Here is a 24,437-nt window from a genome sequence, read left to right as displayed (position 1 = left end):
AAACAGTCTATACAGTAAGAAAACTGAAACCTTTCCCTGTTTTTTCAAGTAATTTACATTTTTCTCACTAATAAGTCAAGTTCTCACAATGCTATCTATACCAGCAGAGTCGGAAAAGATGGCTCTACAACTTCTACTTTGGGTAATATTTTCCCACTGTAACAATATACTATTTGTTAGTAGAACAGTGTTCAGAGTAAAAGATATTCTTAGGAAGAAGTATTGTTGACCTCTTTGAACAGTTTTCCCACTTACAAAGAGCCATTATTCAAGAATTTCTGCAACAAGAAGTAGTACTAATGTATTCCACCTGAATTCACCTGAATTCACCAAATGTTCAGGTGAACAATTCAGGTGACCTGAACAAAATCTGAACCAAAAAAAAGAGTTTTGGTGGAGAAATTCAGCCAATGTTTGGATTCTGTTCAGGTGTTGTTCAGGTGTTGTTCAGGTGTTGTTCAGCCATTCAGGTGACCTTCACCCAAACATGTGGGAGAGCGCAATGTGCTCCACAAAGAAGAGAGCAACGCAGCGTCAAAACTAATTCAACTGAACGATGTTACTGGCGAAGCGGAAGAAGTGTCGATAGCCATTCAAGGAATCATTGCCAGCTGTGTGTTACCTCCCTTTGAGCTGAGATCCAGGTAAGTACAGTGACTCAAAAAACCCTTTCTATGTTGGTCACTTTTGCACAAAGCACTGAATAACGGAGGAACTACTGAAAATGGTAGCTCAGGGTCAGTGTAGTGTTTGTAGTGCCCCTTCTCCGCTAAGTGACAAATCTTGACTCAAGTCAATTGGATAAGTCTAGAATATTCTACAGAATTTCTAATCAAGGGATGCATTGAAAGGGTTTTTTGAGTGTACTATCTAATACTTGGTATTCCCCCCTTTGGCCTTGATAACAGCCTCAATCCTCCTGGGAAGGCTTGATATAAGGTTCTGGCATACCTCCACATCAATCCCATCCCATACCTCTGCAACCCTCTCCCATAATTCATGTACTCCTCTAGATGGTGTACTGTAGGTGTTGAGTTGCTGTTTGATGTGCTCCCAGAGGTGTTCAATGGGATTAATATCAGGAGACTGGGCAGGCCAGTCCATGACCACAATCCCTTGATCCTCAAACCACTTCTGTGCCAATTTTGAGGTGTGCTTGGGGTCGTTATCCTGCTGAAAGATCACATCCTCTGCAGGAATTTCGCACTCCTCAATGGTGGGAAGGAGACCATCAGCTAGAATGTCCACATATTGCTGGGCATCCATCCTCCCCTCAACCTCAACCATTCTCCCCACCCCATTCCATCCCATCACCCCCCAGACCATAATATTTCCACCCCCATGCTTGACAGTTCCTTCAACCTCCCGATCCTGCAAAGGTGCCCCCTTCTGTTTCCACACCCATTTCCTACCATCTGACCCAAATCTGTTGATTTTAGTTTCATCTGACCACAATACCCTCTTGAAGTCCTCCACTGTCCAATTCCTGTACTTCAAAGCCCAAGCAAGACGTGCTTTCCGATGTTTGACCGATAGAAAGGGTTTTTTCTTCTTCACCACAGCCTTCATATCGTTTTTCTTGAGGACATTGCGCACAGTTTGTGTGGAGACAGGATCACTGAGGACTTTGTTCAAGTTTTTGGTGACCTGAACAGCATTCTCAGCTTTTCCAGAGTTGATTTGGCTGATGATTGCCCTCTCATCAGCCATAGTGAGCTTCTTAGGACGTCCACCCACCAGGTTTTCCTTGTTAGGGATTACCTGGCGAGCTACCCTAGAGACAGTAGCTGCACTACAACCCAACTTGAGAGCAATCTTGGCCTGAGAATGACTGGTATTAAGAAGGGCAGAGGTGATATCGGTGCGAAGGGAGTTGAGAATGGACTTCATTGTTGTAGGGAAGATGAACAACTGACAGAGTTTATATATAGTGCCGGTTGTGCCTGGATGAGTAATAGATGACATCATATGTGTCATCCTGATGATACTGAGACTTTATGATGAGTAATAGCCAGGAACAAGGCATTCAGGAACCACACTCAAAAAACCCTTTCAATGCATCCCTTGATTAGAAATTCTGTAGAACACCCTAGACTTATCCAATTGACTTGAGTCAAGATTTGTCACTTAGCGGAGAAGGGGCACTACAAATGCTACACTGACCCTGAGCTATCATTTTCAGTAGTTCCTCCGTTATTCAGTGTTTTGTGCAAAAGTGACCAACATAGAAAGGGTTTTTTGAGTCACTGTACATCCATGGCACCGAATTACACCCGTAAAACTGAATATTACATGTTCGGTGGAAACAGTCGGCCCAACAAAGCGAAACAATTGGCTCATGCAAGACAGAGCATAACAATTACCGGACTTGGATCCAAGTCCTTCGACAACATTGTGCAAAACTGTTGCCACATGTACACTATGTTCAGTCGTTACACACCTAATGCGAAATTGCAGCCAGTCCCCGAGTTCATCAGCAAATACCGTGATGCAGGCAATGGTGGTGCCATTGAGTCTCCCGCGCTCACTGCCAGCTCTCGTTTCTTCACACCCATTAAACAGGCATCGGGATTCGACGTTGTCAGTATAAATCCAGAACTTGATCCACGTGGAATCCTCGGCAAGGTAGATGCGACAAAGTGGGTGCATACGGAGGACAACGAAGTAGGATATTACATCCAAACATCTCATGCAGACCAAAACAGGCAAGTCGATAAGGCCCCAAAGCTAAATGTGTTACTGAACCGAAGAAGCAGATATAAACCGACAATGCCTATTGTTTTTCAGATCGGCGATATCGTCGAAATTCAGGCTTCTATGCTGAGCCTCCCGAGCAAAGGGACCTACACTGTCAAACTCATTTTGCGAAGCATTGTATTATTAGATGGCCATCTTACATCGGTACGTATACAACAAATACAAAACAACAAAGCTAAAGTCAATGCAGGCTGCCACGACGGCCCGAACTCTTGCCGCAGATACCATTATCTTACCCCCGCCGCGTCAACTCAAGTGGCAGAACCCTTACAGTGGTTACGTCTCCCAACGGGCTCAGACTCCGCAAATCAATGAAGCGGATGTACCTCAGTATCAGCCAGAGGAGGAATTAGAAGAATCTGATTGGCATAACATGCCAACAGAGTAGAAACCACAAATATATTTTTTGCTACTAGACTACGAGATATGTAGGATGCCTACTTCACTAGGAACCTCAAACATTAGGCTCGAAGGAATTGGCAAATGGGTTCTGCTAATGTTGAGTACACACAATAAAGAGGTAAAAAAACAGTCATACCAAGAGCAACACCCAAAATGGTGTAACAAATGCTAGTCAACCCCAAAGCGGTGTTCAGATGATACTGTGCAAACGGTGAGGAAGTTGAGGCAGCGGATAGATGAGAGAGCTCACCACAACCAGCCATCAGACCTGCGATATGAACATGCACCCTTGGGGGGTGTTAAGACGGTCTGTGGGCCAGTCGAGGTTGTGCTTGACTCGCCTGCAAAGGAGTTTGTCGTGCATGGAGCTGTACAAGAAGAAAATTAGTTGTGAAGTGATAGGAGGGCAACAAAATACGCACAGGAACATTCCGGTGGCATATGCCTCCACCAACACATTTGCGGCCATATATTGCACTTGACATGTCTGGGAAGGGGTTAAGGGAGCCTCGAGAATTGCATAACAAACTTTGGGGGTCTGTAAGGGGACACTCCTATTTTCTCTCCTTTCCTTCATCCCATGGACTCTTACCTACATTCCCTTCGTTCCCCTTTGTTCCTTTTCGCTCCCTGTCCTTTCCATTTCCTTTCCACCCACTCCTTTTGCATCCGAGCCGCGTCCGGTGACTCCGGAGTCTTCCCGCACTTCGGACACTTCGGACTCGCTCGGACTCATTTCGGATACTTCGGACTCGTTTCGGACACTTCGGACTCGCTAGGACTCATCTATACTCTTCGGGACTTGTCCGGGCTACCTCTATCCTTCTCCCCCACTTCATTACTCTTCGCCCTTACTCCCCCAAGTTGCTGGCACGACTCCTGTCCATTTACCCTCCACTTCATTATCACATGTTCCCTTGTACCTTGTGATATTCACTCGGACTTGTGGCTGGTGTACTGTACAGTTATCCTGCATTCCTCTCATGCTACTACAGTATATACTTCGCTTCCTAGCATGGATAATCCTTATCCTGTTCTCTTTGGATTCTCCCTCTGCTAGGTGAGCAGCCCTCTCATGTATTGTAGTTAGTCTTATTCATTATCTTTGGATTCTCCCTCTGCTAGGCCTGCGCTGTTGGCCATCTTGAGGTTGCCCTTACAGGGTCACGCAAAGATCCGAGGTTGCTTGAGTGTCGTCGGGACTCGCTCGCGCACTGGTGACGGTGGTTGGCTGAGCTGATGGCTGCATGAGACGAAGGAAAGTCGGTTTGAATGATGCGAGTGGTCGAGGAAGCTGGAGACAGAGGACGAGAGCCGGGACCCTTTATAGAGCTCATTGCAGCTGTAAAATTGTAAAAAAGTATACAAATAAACGGGAGCCTACCATATTGAAGCAAGGACGCGGAAAGAACAGTCATAGAGGACAGCCAAGATTCAAAGGTTAAAGGGCAGGATGACGACAATTAGAAGGGAGAAGGGCGAGGGGATTAGCGCTGACGTTTTGACTCGATAGATAAAGATCCCGATTCCCCGATCACCGGCATCCGGCTATCCCAATAGCCACCCTCTTTCAGAAGCACCCAAGCATCCCAACTAAAGGTAAGAACAGATCCTTTCATTTCATTACAGGACCCGTAATTGGACCCTATATTGCCGACTACCCAGAGCAAGTATGGCTTGCTGGAATTGTGTCGACATGGTGTCCGGAGTAGGGTTTTGCTACGTGGGAGGCAGGTACTTGCACTAACAATAATTATTCTCTAGATGTGATGCTCGCCCTGATAATCTCGATGACAGCAGCGCGCATCTACGCACACATGAGAAGACTGACATGCTGTTGGATCTTTTTGATCCTGGAATCGTGTGGGATGAATATGGACTGCGTAGTGATGTTGTGGTGCGTGCTCTGATAACATATTGACATTCCTGCACTCATTTGTATATTTGATTTAGCTGTTTACACATGGATTCCCTCGTGCAGACATTCATGAATCAATCACACCAGATTTACTTCACCAGTTGATCAAGGGCACATTTAAAGACCATCTGGTAACCTGGGTTCAAGACTACATCTTACAGGCACATCCGAAGTCACTTGCATTGGCCATTATCCAAGATATTGACCAACAGTGAGTAGTTTCATGTAGTTCCCATCCGTTTCACAGCCTGAAATGAACCATAGAATATCTGCTGTGCCCCCATATCCCAGGTTGCGCCGCTTTCCTGATGGTAGAGATTTCAACCAGTGGACGGGTGACGATTCTAAGGCATTAATGAAGGTGTGTTCGGACCTTTGAGTGGTATTATCTCCTGAGACAGCGTAACATAGGTTTATATTGCTGCTATTTGTGGGCACATACCAGAAGAAACGGTGCAATGCATCGTGGCCTTTGTGAATTGCTGTTACATCGTTCGACGGAACTCTATCTCCGTTCGACGGAACTCTATCTCAACTAAGGATCTCCAACAGTTTCGCATTCAACTTGCTGACTTCCATTGCTATTGTAACATCTTTCTTGAAAAGCATGTTTGAGCTGATATATCGCTGCCACGACAACATGCGCTTATGAATTACGCAGATGGTATCGAGCTATTTGGTTCGCCAAATGGACTATGTACATCAATAACCGAATCAAAGCATATTCCGGCTATCAAGCAACCATGGCATCGGCCGAACCGGAATAAACCTCTAAAACAAATGCTACAAACCATCATTCGGTCCGACAAGCTCTTTGCTTTGCGGCAAGTGTATAGGCAGCGCCAAATGCTGAATGAAACATGTCGCTTCTGGTGATCATCCCCCAATCCTCCCGTTTTGTGGCACCACACTTGCCTTCAACTACAAGGAGGAAGGGAGTGATGTTAACGACCAAGGGCAGCCTCCAGGTCCTGATGTTGAACATGCCTCTGCCCCTGGACCGCGAACAGATACACTAATCTGGCTAGCTACTAGACGACGTACATTTTAGTTGCTCTGGTGTGTTTTGTTGCCCTGCATCAGCAAGATCGCAGTTTTCTGGAATCACTGGCCGCCACCGGAAGTAGACTGGGAGGAACAGGGGTACTGGTGATCTGGACAGGTGGCATGGATTATGCGTGCCATGTCAATCATCTGATGGGAAACTTCTTGAAGTTTTAAATAAGTACAAACAGTGACTTGATTCCGCAACCATCGTACGAATCGATCATTGACACTGCATCAACACCTATCATCTCGCAATGCCCCGTACACTCTCACCATCGCTTCCTTGCATCTTCTCCCCAAGGAGACCTGATACTGTCAATGGGCAAGTTCAGCTCCGCCATCCCCTTTTGCGAGCTCTATTCTCCTTTATGAATCTCACTTCTGGCTCTCGTCAACCCAGCATCACCCACATGATGCGCAGAGCACCCATTGATGCTGATGACTCGGAGGAGTCTCAGCCTGAATCGGAGGTGGATGGTAGCAGACCCCATAGCATTGCCGGTGGCCGCACCTGTGACGGTGTGTTCCTTGTCTGCTTCATTTTCCTAGTTTACTAAAAGGTTACCCCATTTTTCAGGGGGCATCAATTGTCACCACCTCAAGTTGTATGAACGCGACGTGCAGCATTTGCAACAAGCCCATGAGCAGCAGATGGTCGCTGTCTCGCGGCTTCTCCGGGAGAGCCAACAGCAAGTGCAGATGCTCTGTGATGTCTTGTGCACCAAAAAATCACCCTCCGATGCTGGTGGCGTGGAGCTTGCGGAAACGGTTCAGGCCATGCTTCTTGCTCAAGAGCAAGTGCGGATGACTGAAGCGGCGGCGGCGGTGGACTTGGAGATCCGTGAGATGGATGCAGTTAGCATTGCGGAGACATTCTAAATACCACACTATGTTGTATACATTCTTGTTAAACAATCAAAACAGTCTTCATCTCCCGCAATTTGATCAATGTGTCAATAAGTTCATGTTAATACAGTAAGAGACCAACACCACTACAATAAAATCTCAAATGCATGGTGATCAATGTATCTATTGATATAGAAAGCCTTGAAAGCATCAAGGGAGTGCATATGAGAGAACGGCGAGGGTAGATATGCCGGTCCAAAGACAGGAAGAAGGTGCGCAAGGCGAAGCATGCTATCCAAGTGAACAACCAATAGGACAGGCATGTCATTCTGGCCAGTGGTCTCCGGTCGAACTATCCACATTCCGGTATTCGCATTGGGACGTTGGCTGTATCGTTTAAACCACCGGACCAAAGTGCAGGGAATCAACATGTCATCATATTTGAAAGAAAATAATAGAAGAACACGGACTACGGCCATGCCTTCAGAACCTGGGTGCTCCTGGTCCTCCACAACAAAAGCAGTGTCCCTCTGTTCTCCGCTGCCACGCCAGTCTGGAGTAGAGTGAATACGCTCACAGCGCATACCCCGGATACCTGACATGTCACTTGGTGCAAAGAATGTGGCGACGGCAGAGTGGTAAACAGATACTTTGGAATGGATCTCAGGGCAGTCGTCCAAGGTGATGTCGTTAGAGGAATAGTGCGCATGGGGATACAAGTGGTTGTATAGGAATCGCCGTGTGAGTCCATGAAGTTTGGGAATGTTGATGTGTTCAGCCAGAAGATCCATATGGCGAGGATAGTTGCGTACTAGTACAAACAGGATATCACTGTCAGTTTAAACCGGTGGTAGATTGGGGGTGGCACTGTACTTCTCATCCTTGCAAGCATAACATTGCCCTCGACTAAATCATCTGTGGGAGCGCATCCTTCCGCCGAGTCATCTAGTGGATCAGATGGGACTGGCTTTGGCACTGCGTCACGAGAAATAGGCAGCATCCCACGGGTCTCGAAGTCAGTTTGCATTGCCACAAGCTTGTTCAAACCTTGATTCGTGGTTAACATCTGACCAAGGGCATTCCAGCGACTGGATCGCCTCCAAGGCTTCTTGACTGCTGTGATGTGCCGCGATTCAGTAATCAATGAGCATAATCCATTTGGTGCTCCGAACTCTTGAATGAGGTGGGGATAATGGATGAGCGAGTGCTGTTGTGGCAATGAGAAGCCATCAGGACGAACTTCTAGATCATGGAAGACCTCACGAGATTGGTGAAACACTGCCAGAGCTTGATTGACATGTTCAAGTGTTTGTGGCGTAAAGACTGGTCGTTGGACAAGGTAGCAGAAATTCAGGAAGTTTCGGAACGTCTTGATAATCTCAGATGGAACAAACCCCACAAGGGCAGGCAGATAAACCTGAATTCACCTTTGGTTAGCCCCCCATTGCAATACAGTATTTGAGTACATACTTTCATCAAGGCCTTTGAATCATTGCCTGTCCATTGTTTAAACTGACGACTGTCTGGAAACAGACAAAGGCCAGGGAAGCTTGGCGCCACTGCTATTCTGTAACATATTCACAATTTGGTATAAAACGGAGATACCTAAAGTTTGGGCCTCACCGATGATCAATTTCATCCATAATTCTTTTGGCCCCCGCTTGACCATGCTCAAGTTCTAGATATTCTCCCACCCAAGCTACCAGATGATCCTTCAAGGTACCTTTGATGATTTGATGGAGGAGATCAGGCAATATCATCTCATGAATATCAGCTCGAGGAAAATCATTCGTAAATGGCTGGCCATTAGCGAGACTAATAAGCGCGAGACCGTGGTTGAATAAGACATTAACTTACGATGATGTCATCATCCACTCCGTATTTGTTCCATAGGATTCCTGGATCGAATGTACTAATCAATGTATTTGTATGCTCTTTCTCTTGTCTTGCTGCAAATGTTGGATTATCCAGTTCGGTGCACAGTGCTGTACATCTACGGTACACTTCTGGTTCAGTAACTGCTGCAAATATATATAGCACGTACCGTGGACACCATCCTTGCACAATGGCTGCGAGCATTACTTGCTCTGGGTAGTCTCCAATAAACACACCAAAGTCGAAGATTACCTGGCAAAAATGGCCATCGGGGCACCGTCGAACGACAGGAGTAGTCATATAGTTCTTGATTGAGGCGAAGATCGCCAAGATTGATGAATGGTAAAGTTGGCACTTGAATTTCCAAAACGAAACATCAGTATCATAGCGGCAATCGGCTAGAAAATTGCGAAGCTACAGTGGACTAGAAGGCGAGGTGATACTGATAGACATACCTTTCGGAATGGCTAAAAAGGCAATTGGTATAACTCCTTGACGGTGCGCGCGACGAGTGCTGCCCCAAATGTTCCCAATAGAGAGGTACAATGGATGGTACTCAACTTGTCCAGTAGCAACAGATACCGTGGTCTTGTCACTTCCAAGGATAATAGGACAGTACATGGTGTGCTCATTTTGCTCAGGGTTTTCGTTATAGATCTCTGTCTAAGAAACGGGACGATTAATAACTCATCAAAGACCGAAGGTCCAAGACTTACTGCATGACGCCATGCATAATTAGCAGACATGGCATCACCCCAGCGTCTGTTATTCTTGTCATCGACTTCAACGTAAGGACTATAGTCGAATTTGCCATCAAAATCAGGGTTATCGAGCATGTTTTGCAGTACGATGTCCGGGTCTCGGAACCAAACTTTGTAGATCTTCTGTTTCCATAGTGGTTCTTCAGCCGTACCACAAGGGTTGACTTTCAGACATTGCCACGGAGTGTCACCAAGCTTCAAGGCATCAATGGTGTTATACATGTCATCGTGGTCCTTAAAGGGAGCACTGGCCTTGGGGTTTATGCCCATGTCACTGGCTGAGTCTTCAGAGTCAGAAGTGGCTGGTGGCGGTGGGTTGAGTCCCAAGAGAGTGAATAACTCGTTGAGATTGGAAGTCGACATCTCGTCTTTGTGAAAGAGAAGGTCGGCAATCTGGAATTGCATGCTATAATCGAAAGGTGACCAATCATTGTTGCTAGGTTTGTCTCTCGGAGGTGGGGGAGAATCCGGTTCTAGCTGATCGCTGTCATGGTGGCATGGAGTGCCTAGAGACAAAGGTCAATTCAGCCTAAGACGGATACATAGAACTAACCTGTAAGTTGCAGGTGGGATGTCTTCTTGGTCTTAGGCTCGGCCCAAGGTACATCCCCCTCATTGTTGTAACATACACTGTGGCTTGCTTGACTTGGATTATCCAAATCTGAAGTGTCACTGTTGTGGTCCGAATGCACACTACTTCCACTGGCAATAGCATCTGGCGGTAGCGGGGAGCCACGTTGAACTGTGTTGCCATTATAATGCTTGCTGCAAACATGGTGAGTGCAACCGCGGTAGCTCTTAAACCTTCCAGCGCATCCTTTGAAGTCACAGCGGAGCCACCGTCTGGCCATGGCTAAGGATAGTGCTATTTGGGAATCAGATATCATGCCAAACTGTGGCTCAGAGTAACGTGTGCTGACCAGGAATTTCAAACCCAACTAAGGGCAATTTCAAACAAGTTGAAAATGTCGGCCCTCAATGAACAAAATCAAGCAAAAGATACCTGTAAAATTTCACCATTGAACTGTCCAATATCAACAACCAAAATCAACATGGCTCCGCCAAAAAAACGTACCGACACTCTGACCAAGGCCTTGCAATCTTGCATGCAGTCCACGACTCAGCCTACTCAGCCTGGGGGAGTAGAACTCCCAACAGAACAATAAGTTCCAGCCAGGTGCCGCACTGCATCAGCATGCAAGAGCAAACCCGACTCGCAGATGGCGCAGGCAGATCTTGAGGACCAGCCGGCTCGCACGATCAATACCTGTGCATCTAACAAGACAGCACATCCAGGTCAGATCATCCGTGACAATACCCAGAAACACCGCTCATCAGCAGAGGTGCGAGCCGCGAACAACGCAAAAAAGGCTGACAAGCTTATGAAAAGTTTAATCGACGACCAGGCACATCACAATGCCCTGGACAAAATCGCAGAGGAAGAGGAGTGCTTGTTTCTCGAGGATTTTGCAAGGCGCTGTGTTGCCGAGTGTCCAGACATCGATGTTGGTGGAGAGTCTGGTACCAATAGGGATGTGTCAGTAGGTTCAAAGGCATGTATCTTGTTTACTGTCACTCACCTTGGAGATCATTGACGACATCCGAAAGTTCCAGTTGTCCAAGCATGCTATGAAGGCTAGCAAGCCTAAAAAAGTCACCAGCAGAGTGGTGAATGTATCTGATGGCAAAGAAGGGGGCGCGAGCATGAGTGAGGGCCCATCACTTCCAGACATCAATGCTCCAGACTTCACATGGGAGGATGTCGAAGTCCAGGAAGTAGATTCTGTCACTGTTGTCGATGTATCAGATACAGATTCCCAAGACCATGAGTATCAGCCTACCAGAGACGAAGAGCGGAGTGACGTTGAAGATATGGATGTGATCGCGATTCCGGAGAAGAAAACTAGCTCGACCTCAAAGGGCAAAGCAGCTCAGGCTACCAGCGGGAAAAGGGTAAGTGCATTGTCAGCATATCTTGGGCAAATACTCACCGGCCATGTCTATTGCCAGGAGCGAGGGGTCGTTCAAGCAGATGTACTTGCTCAACGTGAGAGGCTGAGAGAGGCCATGTTGGTGGGAACAAAACGGAAAGCTCAAGGCGCTTCAACTGGTGGGAGTATCAAAGACCATGAAAGGTAAAGTTGAAGCCCTACTTCCATGTTCACTATTGATTCCGATGATTGCCAGCGGCAAGCACGCCAAAACCACAGGGCTAGGTGGACTTAGAAAGGACTGGCACCCACCCAATCAGTTGAAGCCTGAGCAACGAAGCTCTGCTTCCCATGCCACCAGCCGTGAACTTCCCACCAACTTGAACAATGGCCTGAGTGACCACGACGACAATGTTCAGACGGATGGGGAGTGGGATGCTGATGAAACCACCGACATGCTCGAAGCCGTTCGCACTAGCAAGACCGCGACTGTCCGACAAGCAGGGCTGCAAGCAAGTACCCAGGGCCCTGGCATCTGAACCACTGCTGCAAGAAATACTTCGCAGGTATGTTCGTCATATTTGATTTACCATGCTTGCTGTGAGGCTGGTGGCCTTGCTCTCACACTGGGCTGGTTTAGCACGCGATGAGGCTGTCCATTGCCTCCACTCCAGCTCATGCTGATTCACGGCGATCAGTAACTACTAATAGTAGTAGAAAGAACCTACCTGCAAGATCCAACCCGGCGTCTCAAAGGCCCAGTGTCCCTCCCTTCACTCAAGACTACCAACCAGAGTCGACATCCGAGGACGTTGCCGCCGTTGCCACTGCCAACACCTAGCAATCGCCGGAAGCAGCGCTCACCCCAACCAAAAAGTGGCCATCCGTGATCTCCCTTTCCCTAGGGGACAATGGTCAGCATATATGCAAAAGTGGAAGGTATTGCGTGCCTCGCTAATAAACTGGAGTGGGACGTTGCCCAACATGTTCAGTGCCTCAAGCCACCCGGAATTCTTGCCCACCTTGAAGCAGCTGTGGATCGAGACGTTTCCCGAGCTTTCAGATGCTGCTGACGATAGAGCTCTGATTATTATAGTAAGGCCAATGATTTGACATCTACCAATAACTGACAAACTTTAACAGGCTGGAGCCACGATCGGGGATCACCGCAGTGCTATAGGGAAAGCCGCCGTTGCTGTGGTAGCCAACCTCATACCTGCAGATGCAACAACACCCCAAGAGGTACTGAACACCCTCAAAAGCCAGTACTGCACTGTCCCTGAGTTCATCTACCGAGATCCCTCTGGCGCGGTGAGCATGTTCTAAATATACAAAATCTCCAAGCGACTGAGGCTCCGGACAAATAGCCCAGCAATAGAGGTTCATACCTCTCTGATCTCATCCTTAAAGTATTAGCGGTCCATATGGGAGTTGTATTACAAGCCCAGAAGGCGTTCGGTCGTCCAGCGGGTGCTCTTGCCCTTGTCTGTGCAGCGGTATGTCTAACAAGTCCTGAATATGATAATCGGTCTCTGATGTGTTTGAAATACAGATAGAACGTGCCTTGGATGGCTGGAAGGAGGGCGTGAATCAGATTGAAGAGGCTAAGAAAGATCTGAAGCGCAACAAGTCTCATGGGTTCAAGGCCGAGAGGTGGGGCCCCGTCGCCGCTCGCTGGCTCAAAGGTATTGACAAGAACATGACAGACAAGCGCTGGGAAATCCTTTTCCATGATACGTCTGTCTTTATTCCCGACAGACTTTCAAATGCCATCGACTGCGAACCATTCGCCGAGGGCGACATCCGTGACATTGACGGATCTGGTGATGAGTTCCTTGAGTAGTCATGGAACGAACTTTGAAGGTCTGTCCTGCCATTTATAGAACAAATCTGGCCGTATGCTTACTTTGATCGACGGCCAGAATCTACTTCAAGCTCACTGGGTGGGGATTGATTGGTTACAAGTTTATCATTACCGTCGCTACTGTACAATAATAGCGGCCATGTATCCACCAATCCATGATGTTCGCACCCCAGCAAGTTCCCCAGTTGTCTAGTCTCCCAGTAACTCGTCACTGGAAACAGGTAGGTCCTACTGGTGGCGGTTTCAACAACAGGAGCACCGGAATAACTGTCCGTACTGTCACAGATCATCCAGTGAAGTTGAATCTTCCTGATGTGACCTGGCAATCCTTTGCAGAATATAGCTATCCGCAAAGTCTGCTTGCGCTTGCAGATCACATCGGACTGCCCGATTTGCCTGAAGCCCTCCACCACTTCATCCACACGCACAATCACCCCAAACTACCATCAGACTATCATGCTGTAGACAGTTCATTCAATGGGCCGATCCAAGTTTTCCATTCAGTGTCGATTCAGTTCTACGCCCCAAGCAAACTTTGCGTAGAGGGTGGCATGCGCCGAGAGATGATTCGCTCCAATCCAAGGCTTGGCGGCTTTCCCCGTTATGACACCATGTTTATCTCAACTGGCAACGACAATGTGGACACCATGAATGGCCTACTTGTAGCAAGAGTACGCTTGCTCTTCTCATACTTCGATGCATATACAAACAAGCAAGTGCCATGCGCATTGGTAAATTGGTTCGTTCATCTGGACGATTCCCCAGCTCATCACCCAGCAACCGGAATGTGGATCGTGAGTCCTGAGCACGATGAAGACGGCCACTGTCCTATGCAGGTTATTTGTAAGGGCAACCTCAAGATGGCCAACAGCGCAGGCCTAGCAGAGGGAGAATCCAAAGATAATGAATAAGACTAACTACAATACATGAGAGGGCTGCTCACCTAGCAGAGGGAGAATCCAAAGAGAACAGGATAAGGATTCTCCATGCTAGAAAGCGAAGTATATACTGTAGTAGCGTGAGTGTAAGGGCAACCTCAAGATGGCCGACAGCGCAGGCCTAGCAGAGGGAGAATCCAAAGAAATGAATAAGACTAACTACAATACATGAGAGAGCTGCTCACCTAGCAGAGGGAGAATCCAAAGAGAACAGGATAAGGATTCTCCATGCTAGGAAGCGAAGTATATACTGTAGTAGCGTGAGAGGAATGCAGGATAACTGTACAGTACACCAGCCACAAGTCCGAACAAATATCACAAGGTACAAGGAAACATGTGATAATGAAGTGGAGGGTAAATGCACAGGAGTTGTGCCAGCGACTTGGGGAAGTAAGGGCGAAGAGTAATGAAGTGGGGGAAAAGGATAGAGGTAACCCGGACGAGCCCCGAAGAGTATAGATGAGTCCGAGCGAGTCCGAAGTGTCCGAAGTGCGGGAAGACTCCGGAGTCACCGGACGCGGCTCGGATGCGAAAGGAGTGGGTAGAAAGGAAGTGGAAAGGAAAGGGAGCGAAAAGGAACGAAGGGGAATGAAGGGAATGTAGGTAAGAGTCCATGGAATGAAGGAAAGGAGAGAAAATAGGAGTGTCCCCTTACATCACCCCCCCTTCAAGGTTGCGGCGACCCGACGCGAAGATTCCTGCCTGCCGCGCCATGAATTCACCAACCCCGAAACTCCGGATTGCTGCGAGAAGATGTCGAAGTACGACTGCGTGGAGCCCGGAGCCTTCCGACTGCGCCAACGCTCCCAGGACTGGTCCAGTGCTGCAGGAGTCATCCGGAGAGGTAGAGCAGTCGTCGGATTCATCGGACTCGTCCGGAGTACGCGTACTGCGTCCGGGTGACGATCATGGAAGTCCTTGACCTTCTGGGCGGCATGCTGGAGGTTGCTCGCGGGCTCCCAGGAGTCGTGCTCGATACCATAGCCTCGCCAGCGCACCAGATACTTCAGGACCCGACTGAACCGTCTGCTATTCCGGACCTCTTCTACCTCATGCTCCTCTTCTCCGTCAACGAGCTGCGGAGGTGGCGGAGCGACAGGGCGTCTACCCGGGATGGGGTCCGGAACGAAGGGAGAGAGTTTGACCACGGGGAAGACAGGATGGAGACGGGATAAGCCCGGAGGGAGCTGGAGCCGGTACGCTGCCTTGCCAACCTTCCGGACGACCTTGTAAGGACCAAGTCGTGCGTGTCCGAGTTTCCGGGAGGGTCGGGCAAGGTTGATGTCTGACGAGTCCAGCCAGACCTTGTCACCCGGTTGGTACTCCGGAGCGGGAGTCCGACGCTGATCGTAGTAGCGCTTCATGTCGTCCTGAGCCTTGACCAATGCGGACTGAGCCTCGTCAACTGCGGATTTCATCCGGTCTACAAACTCGTTTGCGGACTCCATCCGAGACGGTGGCTGATGAGGTTCGAACCCGAGACGAGGATGACGGCCGGTATCCAGGAGGAAGGGTGACTGCTGAGTGGACGCATGGACCCGGTTGTTGTACGCGAACTCCGCCATAGGTAGGAGGCGAGCCCAGTCGTCCTGACGCTCTCCGACGAAGATCCGGAGATAGGACTCGAGTTCCTGGTTGGTCCGTTCCGTCTGTCCGCCGGACTGAGGGTGGTACGCAGTGGAGGCAGCCAGCTTGATTCCGAGCATCCGGTAGACTTCTCGGGTGAACTCTGCGACAAATTGCGGACCCCGGTCGGACACAACGGACCGAGGGAGTCCGTGCAGCTTCCAGACGTTCTGCAGGTACAAGTTTGCGGATCCGAGGGCAGACACTGTGGTGTGAGTCGGAATGAAGTGGGCGCGTTTGCTTACGGAGTCGACCACGTTCATGACAGCATCAAACCCATCGGACTCCGGAAGCTCGACGATGAAGTCAACACTCAGGCGATCCCAGCGTTCATCCGGAATGGGAAGTGGATGAAGTTCACCCATGGGCGGATGCCTTTGGGCCTTCGTCCGGAGACAGAGGTCGCAATGGCGGGTGTAGGATCCGACGTACCGGGACATGTTGGGCCACCAGTAGCTGCGTGAAACGAGCTCTAGGGTCTTCCATCTGCCAGCGTGTCCTGCGACCTTGGTGTCGTGGTGCTGAGCTACAATAGTCCGACGCAAATCCGGTGAGTCCGGAACGTAGATCTTACCCCGGAACATGAGGAGTCCGTCCGATTGGGACCATTCCGCACTTCGGACTGTCTTGCGACTGCCCTGGGTCTTCTTCAGCTCCTCTGCCGCCTTTGCCACTGCGTCTTCGAACTTCGCATCTCGCACTCCAGTCCGGATAGCCGTGAGGATATCCTTCTCCTCCCCTTCAAGAGTGACACCCGTGGCACGGACAGCAAAGTAGGATGGCTTGAGCATCACTACATCCTTGTTGTCATCCTTACCATCCGAGTGATCCGAGCGTCGCGAGAGAGCGTCCGGTTTACCCATAGTCCGACCCGGGCGATGCTGGAGAGTGAAGTCGAAGCGGGAGAGGTATAGCGACCAGCGGGCTTGACGGCGGTTGAGCTTCTGGGCCTTGATGAAGTACTCCAGGTTCTTGTGGTCCGTCCAGATCTCGAACGGAGTCTCTGCACCTTCAAGGTAGTGCCGCCATTCTTCGAGCGCCCGGATGATTGAAAGCATCTCCTTGTCGTGTATTTCGTAGTTCCGCTCCGCAGCCTGTAGACTTTTAGAGTAGAATGCGACAGGATGCCATTTACCATCATCCGGATCCAGTTGCGACAAGACTGCACCCGTAGCATAGTCCGACGAGTCCGCTTCAACCCGGTACGGCCGATCCTCCTTCGGAAAGACAAGAACAGGTTCCGAAGTGATCAGCTCTTTGATCCGAAGAAATGCGGATTGAGCGGAGTCGTTCCACTGCCATTCCTTTGCGCAAGTGAGGTCGAAGAGAGGCCGGGCGATATGCGAGTAGTCCTTGATGAAGCGGCGGTAGAAGTTGACGAACCCAAGGAAGGATTGGAGTTCAGTCCGAGTCCGAGGGGTCGGCCAGTCCGCAACTCCGGAGACCTTCACGGGGTCCATCTCGATCTTACCCTCAGAGATGACGACTCCGAGATACTCCACCTTGGTCTGCTTGAAATCGCACTTGTCCGCTCGGAGGAAGAGCTTGTTCCGCTGGAGGATCTCTAGGACACGCCTGAGGACCCGGCGATGCTCTTCGCGCGTCTTGGTGTAGATCAGAATGTCATCCAGATAGATAATGACCACACCTTCCGTAATGAGCTCCCGGAAGAGGTCGTTCATCATGGTCTGGAAGGTGGATGGGCTATTCGTCAGTCCGAAGAACATTACCAACGGTTCGAAGAGTCCGCGCGTAGTCCGAAATGCGGCCTTCCACTCATCACCCTCCTTGATCCGGACATTGTTGAAACCCCACCGGACGTCAAGCTTGGAGAAGTAGCGAGCATTCCGGAGTTTGTCCACCAAGTCCGAGATGAGCGGAAGTGGGTACCGATTCTTGACTGTCATGTTGTTGAGCTTCCGGTAGTCCTGGACCAAGCGGAGCGATCCATCCTTCTTCTTAACAAAGAACACCGGGGCAGCCATGGGCGACTTGCTGGGGCGGATCCGACCAGTCCGGAGATTTTCTTCCAGGAATTCGTCCAGCTGTTTCTGTTCCGCCGGGGACAGCGGGTAGCACTTGGTAGAGGTCGGTTCCGCTCCGTCCAGTAGCTCAATGGCATGGTCCCACGGACGCGGCATGGGCAGTTCATCAAAGGACTCCTTGGCGAAGACGTCCTTGAATTCCTGGAGGAAGTCCGGGACTGCGCTGTTCCGAGGATCGTGGGGTTTGTTGCGCTGGAAAGCCAATGCAAGGCGCTGCGAGACTGTCTCCGAAGCCCGGATATGTTCTTCCTGAAGACTCCGAAGGTACTCCGGAGTCGGAGGAGGAATAGCCACGAAGATACGGTCACCCCTCTCAAGTCCGGAGTCGTCCGGAGTTGTAGCATTGTCATCCTCATCATCTTCCTCGCAGTCGTGAAGCTCTGGGAGATCGTCCGAGTGCAGTTCCTCAACCCTTGGCATCGGACCCGTACGACACTCCCGGAGTCGTACGGACTCCTTGCGTCGGGTCAACTTGTCATGGCGGAACTCCTTCCGACAGGTGTCGCATCCGGACGGACAGCGGCTCATGGTCACCTCCTTTGTCTGCCAGTCAATCTCGGGGTTGTGCTTCCGAAGCCAGGTGTATCCGAGGATGATGTCCTGCCGTCCGATGTTAGTGACTGCGAAAAGCATCCGTTCCGTGTGATCCTTGAACCGGAGTACAAGGTCCACGACTTCGGAGATAGATCCGTTCTCATTTGGTGATCCGTCAACGTTGAAGACCGGAATCGGAGCGGACAGCTTGCGTCGGGTGAAACCATGGGCATCAGCAAAGCGCGGATGCATGAAGACTCCGGTGGCTCCGCAGTCCACCAGGGCCTGCAGGGTGCATCTGTGTTGTGTATCCGTGCTCTGCACTTCAACGGGTATATCTAGCGAAAGCTTGTCGGGCAGCGCTGAGATCTTATAGCTACTGGGTAGCCGCCGTTCCCACTGCGGGCGAAACCTTCGGAGTGTGCGGATTGTAACCGGAGTTGCTTGCTTAACGTCAGACGAATCATCGGAGTGATTGGAATCGTCTATTTCGTCTACGCTAAGACAAGCAAATCGGTTATTTACCAACGAGGTCGCACTGATCACTCGTTGGTCCGGACAAAATCCGCCGTGTCCGATTCCTCAACCGGGGCCGTTCCCTCATTGTCTATTCCTTCCGAAGTCCCCGTACTTTCTACAATGTCGGCCGCGGTCAAGAGATCTTCAATGGCGGACATCCGCTCCTCGGTGGTCATGAACCGGACGTCATACCGGAGTGGGCACTCGCGAGACATGTGACCGGGCTTGCCGCATCGGTAGCAGAGCTGTGAGGTGGCAGGTCGGGAGCGGGTGTGGTCGACATCCATTGGGACACCGGGTGAGAGAGCCTTTGGAGGAGGCGGAGGTTGGAAACGGGGTTGCAAAGGTGGGAGCTGAGTCCGAGGCGTGGGGAGTACACCCGCAGGAGTCCGAGCGACTCCGGAGCCGGCTGCTGGTCGGACGAGGGATCCGGAGTGTCCGGAGTTTCCGGAGTGCACGCCAAAGTGGAAGGATTGGTTAGCAGCACGGTTGTCAGCAACCCGCTGTGCTGCCTTGTACCATTCCTCGAAGTCATCCTCGTCCGGACAGTCTGCGGACTCGGCAACACGGCTCTGGATGATGGAGTCCAATCCGCGGCGGAACTTCATCGTGATGTTGGAGCCCTCAGTGTATCCGGACTGGTCTACAAGGTCCCGGAACTCGTCGAGGTACTCCTGGAAAGTCCGACGCCCTTGGTGGTACCGGGTGGACTCCAGTTTTAGCATGGCGGCTTCGCGTTCCCGATCCGGAAGGAAGCGAGTCCGGAACTCGGTTGCGAAGGCGGCCCAGGACGCAAAGTATGGATCCTTCGGACTCCGGAGCACCATGTCCGCGTACTCCTTAGCTCGATCCTTCTGGAAGAAGGAGAGACACCAGAGGATTTTGGCCTGCTCGGTCGGAAAGTGGTCCGGACAGAGCTGGAAGTAGATGGAGCACGCGTTGTAGAACGCGCGACCATCCTTGCGGTTTCCGTCAAAGATCGGGGGAGAGGCGGGCTTCAAACGGGAACGCGGGGTGATTTCGGATCGACTCGGGGCGTGCTGGGAGGCCTCAGTGCCCCTCAGCTCGGAGTCCGGAGTCGTTTTCGGAGTAGTCGGACGGGGTGTTAGGAGGAGTCCTTCAATTCGGGCGAGTGTATCCTGGATGGAGCTGATTTGGGTTTGGTGTTCGTACGTCTGAGCCCACAAGGTCTGCAAAGTCTCGGAGTCCGATCCTGAAGCGACTGGCTCGGATGGCGGGATCTGGCTGGAAGCGCCCGGCATTTCGGAGTCGTCAGGGGAGCGAGGGATGGAGTTCCTTGGGTCCTCAGAGGTGGGTGGAAGTAGCAGGAGAGCGTCCGGAATGTCCGCAAAACCGGAGAGACGTCGGGAACGAGTCCGGAGTGGCGCAGGACGTTTTCCGTAGGGCTCTGGTGCCAGGATGGGAGATCCTGTTCTGCTGTAAGGGCAACCTCAAGATGGCCGACAGCGCAGGCCTAGCAGAGGGAGAATCCAAAGAAATGAATAAGACTAACTACAATACATGAGAGAGCTGCTCACCTAGCAGAGGGAGAATCCAAAGAGAACAGGATAAGGATTCTCCATGCTAGGAAGCGAAGTATATACTGTAGTAGCGTGAGAGGAATGCAGGATAACTGTACAGTACACCAGCCACAAGTCCGAACAAATATCACAAGGTACAAGGAAACATGTGATAATGAAGTGGAGGGTAAATGCACAGGAGTTGTGCCAGCGACTTGGGGAAGTAAGGGCGAAGAGTAATGAAGTGGGGGAAAAGGATAGAGGTAACCCGGACGAGCCCCGAAGAGTATAGATGAGTCCGAGCGAGTCCGAAGTGTCCGAAGTGCGGGAAGACTCCGGAGTCACCGGACGCGGCTCGGATGCGAAAGGAGTGGGTGGAAAGGAAGTGGAAAGGAAAGGGAGCGAAAAGGAACGAAGGGGAATGAAGGGAATGTAGGTAAGAGTCCATGGGATGAAGGAAAGGAGAGAAAATAGGAGTGTCCCCTTACATTATTCACCTTGATACCATACCTTGTGGAGCACACTTAGTACCCTGCTTTGGCACCGGCTTTCTTCCAGAAAATTTCCAACATAATGATGCTCTTGATGCCTTCAATACATTCACTTGCGCAAGAATATAAATATATGACTTGCCACGCTTTTGCACTTTTGGCCTTTCGTAGGACCCAAAAAGTGTAAAAGCCGGCAAGTGGGATGTAAATTCCCTGATGTGTACAGTCACAGACAATCAAACACAGCAACTTTGGTATCTCACGATCGAACACATTTGAGGCAAATCTGAGGGCAGGATCAGACTCAGAAGAGGAAAATACATCAAAAAACATATCTCCGAAGTTTTTCCCACGACAAATAAGGATCCGCCAAAATTTTGGTGAGTTTGAACGACATTATATAGGCGCTAAACTACTAATTTAGGACCGCTTCAATAGATAGCATTGCCCTTTGTGACACTGTCCGATGTCCCTTCTGCTTTTTCACAGCCCAAGCAGCCGCATTCCCGGATAGACCCTTTCGATATGCGTCCATAAACCTCCAGGAATGATTAGCAAACCGCCGGATTACATCTGTAGGGCAGGAATTTAAACACTGAAGGGCAGCTTGCTTTGCGTCTTCAAATGTCCGTTTGGGTATCTGACGGTAACAGTATTTACACCACCCCCAATACTGTATATATTAGTTAGTTTTGTCTATATTTCTAAGACCTAGCTTACCATTTCAATCGGGTTCAGTTCACAATGAAACTTTGGCAAAAAGATGCACTCGTGTCCAGCCTTGCGGATAAGTTCCTCCAACAACAATGTTTGATTTGCGAAGTCGTCTTGTTGGCTGAGAAGCCGTGCCATACAGCACCCCTTGTTTTCGAATGGGCACACTGGCTTGCACTTTGCCTTAAGCCCCTTTACATCAAATCCACGCTCCTCGAGAACCTGTTGCAATCCCTTTGGCTGGCCATTCGGAAGTTTCATCGGCTGAGGCTTTCCACGAAGTTTGACAACTGGATTATTCATTGGAATGACTGTGTCTCTCTGGTGTCGTTGTTTGCCGCCGTTTGATTTGTTCATTTCAAAAGCATGTAAGGCGTCTGGTGTAAGGGCAACCTCAAGATGGCAGCACAGTGCAAGCCTAGCAGAGGGAGAATCCAAAGATAATGAATAAGACTAACTACAGTACATGAGAGGGCTGCTCACCTAGCAGAGGGAGAATCCAAAGAGAACAGGATAAGGATTCTCCATGCCAGGAAGCGAAGTATATACTGTAGTAGCGTGAGAGGAATGCAGGATAACTGTACAGTACACCAGCCACAGGTCCGAACAAATATCACAAGGTACAAGGAAACATGTGATAATGAAGTGGAAGGGGAATGTACAGGAGTCGTGCCGGCGACCTGGGGAAGTGGGGACAAGGAGTAATGAAGTGGGAAAGGAGGATAGAGGTAGCCCGGACGAGCCCTGAAGTGTATCTACGAGTTCGAGCAAGTCCGAAGCGTCCGAGCAAGTCTGAAGTGTCCGAGCAAGTCCGAGGCGAGTCCAAAGTGCGGGAAGACTTCGGAGTCACCGGACGAAGCTCGGATGCGAAAGGAGTGAGTGGAAAGGAAGTGGAAAGGAAAGGGGGCAAAGGGGATGTATGTAAGAGTCCGTGGGATGAAGGAAGGGAGAAAGGAATGAGGAGGAAGGGAGGGGGACAGGGGAATAGGAGAAAATAGGAGTGTCCCCTTACATCTGGCCCGAGTGATGCATGCGCAGATGACTGATCGAAGATAAATAGAGCCTGGCAACCAGGGTGTGCCATCTCGAAGATCTGAATTGCTTGTTTGACTTGAGCAAGGAGCTGCTCATGGTCCCACCAAGTGTCGCCGTTTGTACCGGGATATATAATTTGACGTGCATCCTCAATGATCTCACCATTGGCATTGAATAGAACTAGACGGCCGGATACTTCTGTAACGAAGTCAGATACATGAATGAGCCGGCCACACCCCTTCTTGCGCAACACATTCTTACCTTCCCAAAGCCTGCAGACAATTTGTAAGTCTCTTACACTTTTGTCGTTCAATATACTTACCATAATGAGGGTGCATACTCATTAGCGTGAAACGTTGACTCGTCTTGAAACAACGCAATCAGTTCCTTCTCACCAGGTGCAAGAACTGGTGGGACAGCAATTAACTGTCCATTCTTGAGTTTATATTTTGTCATGCGAGCCTCGAATTTAGCCATGGCCGGAAGGAAGACTTTGTCTTGATACTCCTTGACATCGTCACGTTCATGGCCATCCATATAAACACCTTTCCGAACTGTCATCCGTTGATAACCCAGTTTAACAAGCCATCGTCGAGCTGTTCTCTCACACAGGGGCTTCTTTGTCGTGACATGCAGGGCAGGAAGAATTTCCTTATTCAATGCTTCTTGGAACAGGCGAGGAGTGATGGATCCCACCTTCTGGGACGCAAGCCAATCACGTGCCGCCGTCTTGACACCCTCATCGAGCAGAATGGTGCAAGCCTTTCTTTCTCCCCCCCTCTTCTCCTCTGGAAGCCATCCCAACCGCTGATAATGCCTTGCCAGCACACAGAGCTGTCTTGCAAACCAGTGTCCTTTGCCCTCATGCCATGCACCGGCCACATGTTTGCTTGCCTCCACCCACCCCATGCCCTTCAGTCGGAGATTGCTGAAGCAACGGAGCGCAATCAACTGGTTGATTTTGGACAACAGTAAGTCTTTTCGCTTCAGATCCTTGTTGATGCTCTCTTGCAGTTCCTTCTACCCAGGACAATGGTCATAACATGCTGGACTGCGCCACATAGTCTCTTCCAGCTCCTCGTCAATGTTCCATTCGCCAGCGGAGCTGGCATCATCAGCGCAGCAGGTGTCAGGAGAGTTGGACGGCTCGGGTGCTGGTTCGTTGGTAGGTTCGTGTTGCTCTTCAACGTTGTCTGAATCACCATCACTGTATGGACCTTGCAGTTCACAATGGATGTCACCTGGTTCGGGGGTGGATGACACTGTTGTTGGCTCGGATACTGGGTCTGGGCGACAGGCATGGTGCACTGTCTGCGTGAAGCCATATACATCGAGGCTTTTTTGTCTCTGTATGTGCTTCCGATACCGTGACCGGGTCCGCTCAGACTTGCTTGCAACATCTGGGCCATTCTTATATGTAATGCTTGGGACGTGCTAGACTCTTAAAGGTGAGTTACTGCGCTCATTGAGTTGAAGCATCACTACTCACGTCTTTTCATCTCCTGCCTCTTCTTCTTAAGATGCCGCATTCGTTCTGGCACCCAATCTTCATCCCTTGGGTCGTCTCCACACTCGGCCGCCAATGCAATCAACCGACTGCAAAATTCTTCGTCA

General features: G+C 50.1%; 6 protein-coding genes across 6 annotated transcripts; 5 read left to right on the top strand and 1 right to left on the bottom strand.

Moving 5' to 3' along the window:
• Positions 1–2,256: 2,256 nt before the first annotated feature.
• Positions 2,257–3,145, top strand: PC9H_008610 (uncharacterized protein; the record flags this gene model as incomplete). The annotated part of the gene is made up of 3 exons (XM_036778119.1): positions 2,257–2,733; positions 2,788–2,901; positions 2,948–3,145. 3 exons carry the CDS (start codon positions 2,257–2,259, stop codon positions 3,143–3,145), a joined length of 789 nt encoding a protein of 262 aa, XP_036629547.1.
• A 1,845-nt stretch (positions 3,146–4,990) lies between these two features.
• On the top strand, positions 4,991–5,334 carry PC9H_008609 (uncharacterized protein; the record flags this gene model as incomplete). The annotated part of the gene is made up of 3 exons (XM_036778118.1): positions 4,991–5,056; positions 5,113–5,288; positions 5,325–5,334. The coding sequence occupies 3 exons, from the start codon at positions 4,991–4,993 to the stop codon at positions 5,332–5,334; spliced, it is 252 nt and encodes an 83-aa protein (XP_036629546.1).
• Positions 5,335–6,378: 1,044 nt separating this feature from the next.
• PC9H_008608 (uncharacterized protein) lies at positions 6,379–7,003 on the top strand (the record flags this gene model as incomplete). The annotated part of the gene is made up of 2 exons (XM_036778117.1): positions 6,379–6,643; positions 6,702–7,003. The coding sequence occupies 2 exons, from the start codon at positions 6,379–6,381 to the stop codon at positions 7,001–7,003; spliced, it is 567 nt and encodes a 188-aa protein (XP_036629545.1).
• Positions 7,004–7,116: 113 nt separating this feature from the next.
• Positions 7,117–10,493, bottom strand: PC9H_008607 (uncharacterized protein; the record flags this gene model as incomplete). Its single annotated transcript, XM_036778116.1, has 9 exons — positions 7,117–7,781; positions 7,844–8,387; positions 8,441–8,537; positions 8,594–8,769; positions 8,828–8,963; positions 9,015–9,066; positions 9,301–9,508; positions 9,562–10,112; positions 10,160–10,493. 9 exons carry the CDS (start codon positions 10,491–10,493, stop codon positions 7,117–7,119), a joined length of 2,763 nt encoding a protein of 920 aa, XP_036629544.1.
• A 333-nt stretch (positions 10,494–10,826) lies between these two features.
• Positions 10,827–12,076, top strand: PC9H_008606 (uncharacterized protein; the record flags this gene model as incomplete). The annotated part of the gene is made up of 4 exons (XM_036778115.1): positions 10,827–11,147; positions 11,194–11,559; positions 11,617–11,741; positions 11,794–12,076. 4 exons carry the CDS (start codon positions 10,827–10,829, stop codon positions 12,074–12,076), a joined length of 1,095 nt encoding a protein of 364 aa, XP_036629543.1.
• Positions 12,077–12,521: 445 nt separating this feature from the next.
• Positions 12,522–13,380, top strand: PC9H_008605 (uncharacterized protein; the record flags this gene model as incomplete). The annotated part of the gene is made up of 4 exons (XM_036778114.1): positions 12,522–12,632; positions 12,681–12,848; positions 12,905–13,033; positions 13,090–13,380. The coding sequence occupies 4 exons, from the start codon at positions 12,522–12,524 to the stop codon at positions 13,378–13,380; spliced, it is 699 nt and encodes a 232-aa protein (XP_036629542.1).
• Positions 13,381–24,437: the final 11,057 nt, after the last annotated feature.

This window comes from Pleurotus ostreatus (assembly GCF_014466165.1).
Source record: "Pleurotus ostreatus strain PC9 chromosome Unknown scaffold_6, whole genome shotgun sequence".
Taxonomy (NCBI): domain Eukaryota; kingdom Fungi; phylum Basidiomycota; class Agaricomycetes; order Agaricales; family Pleurotaceae; genus Pleurotus; species Pleurotus ostreatus.
This window is presented reverse-complemented; position numbering and strand designations above follow the sequence as displayed.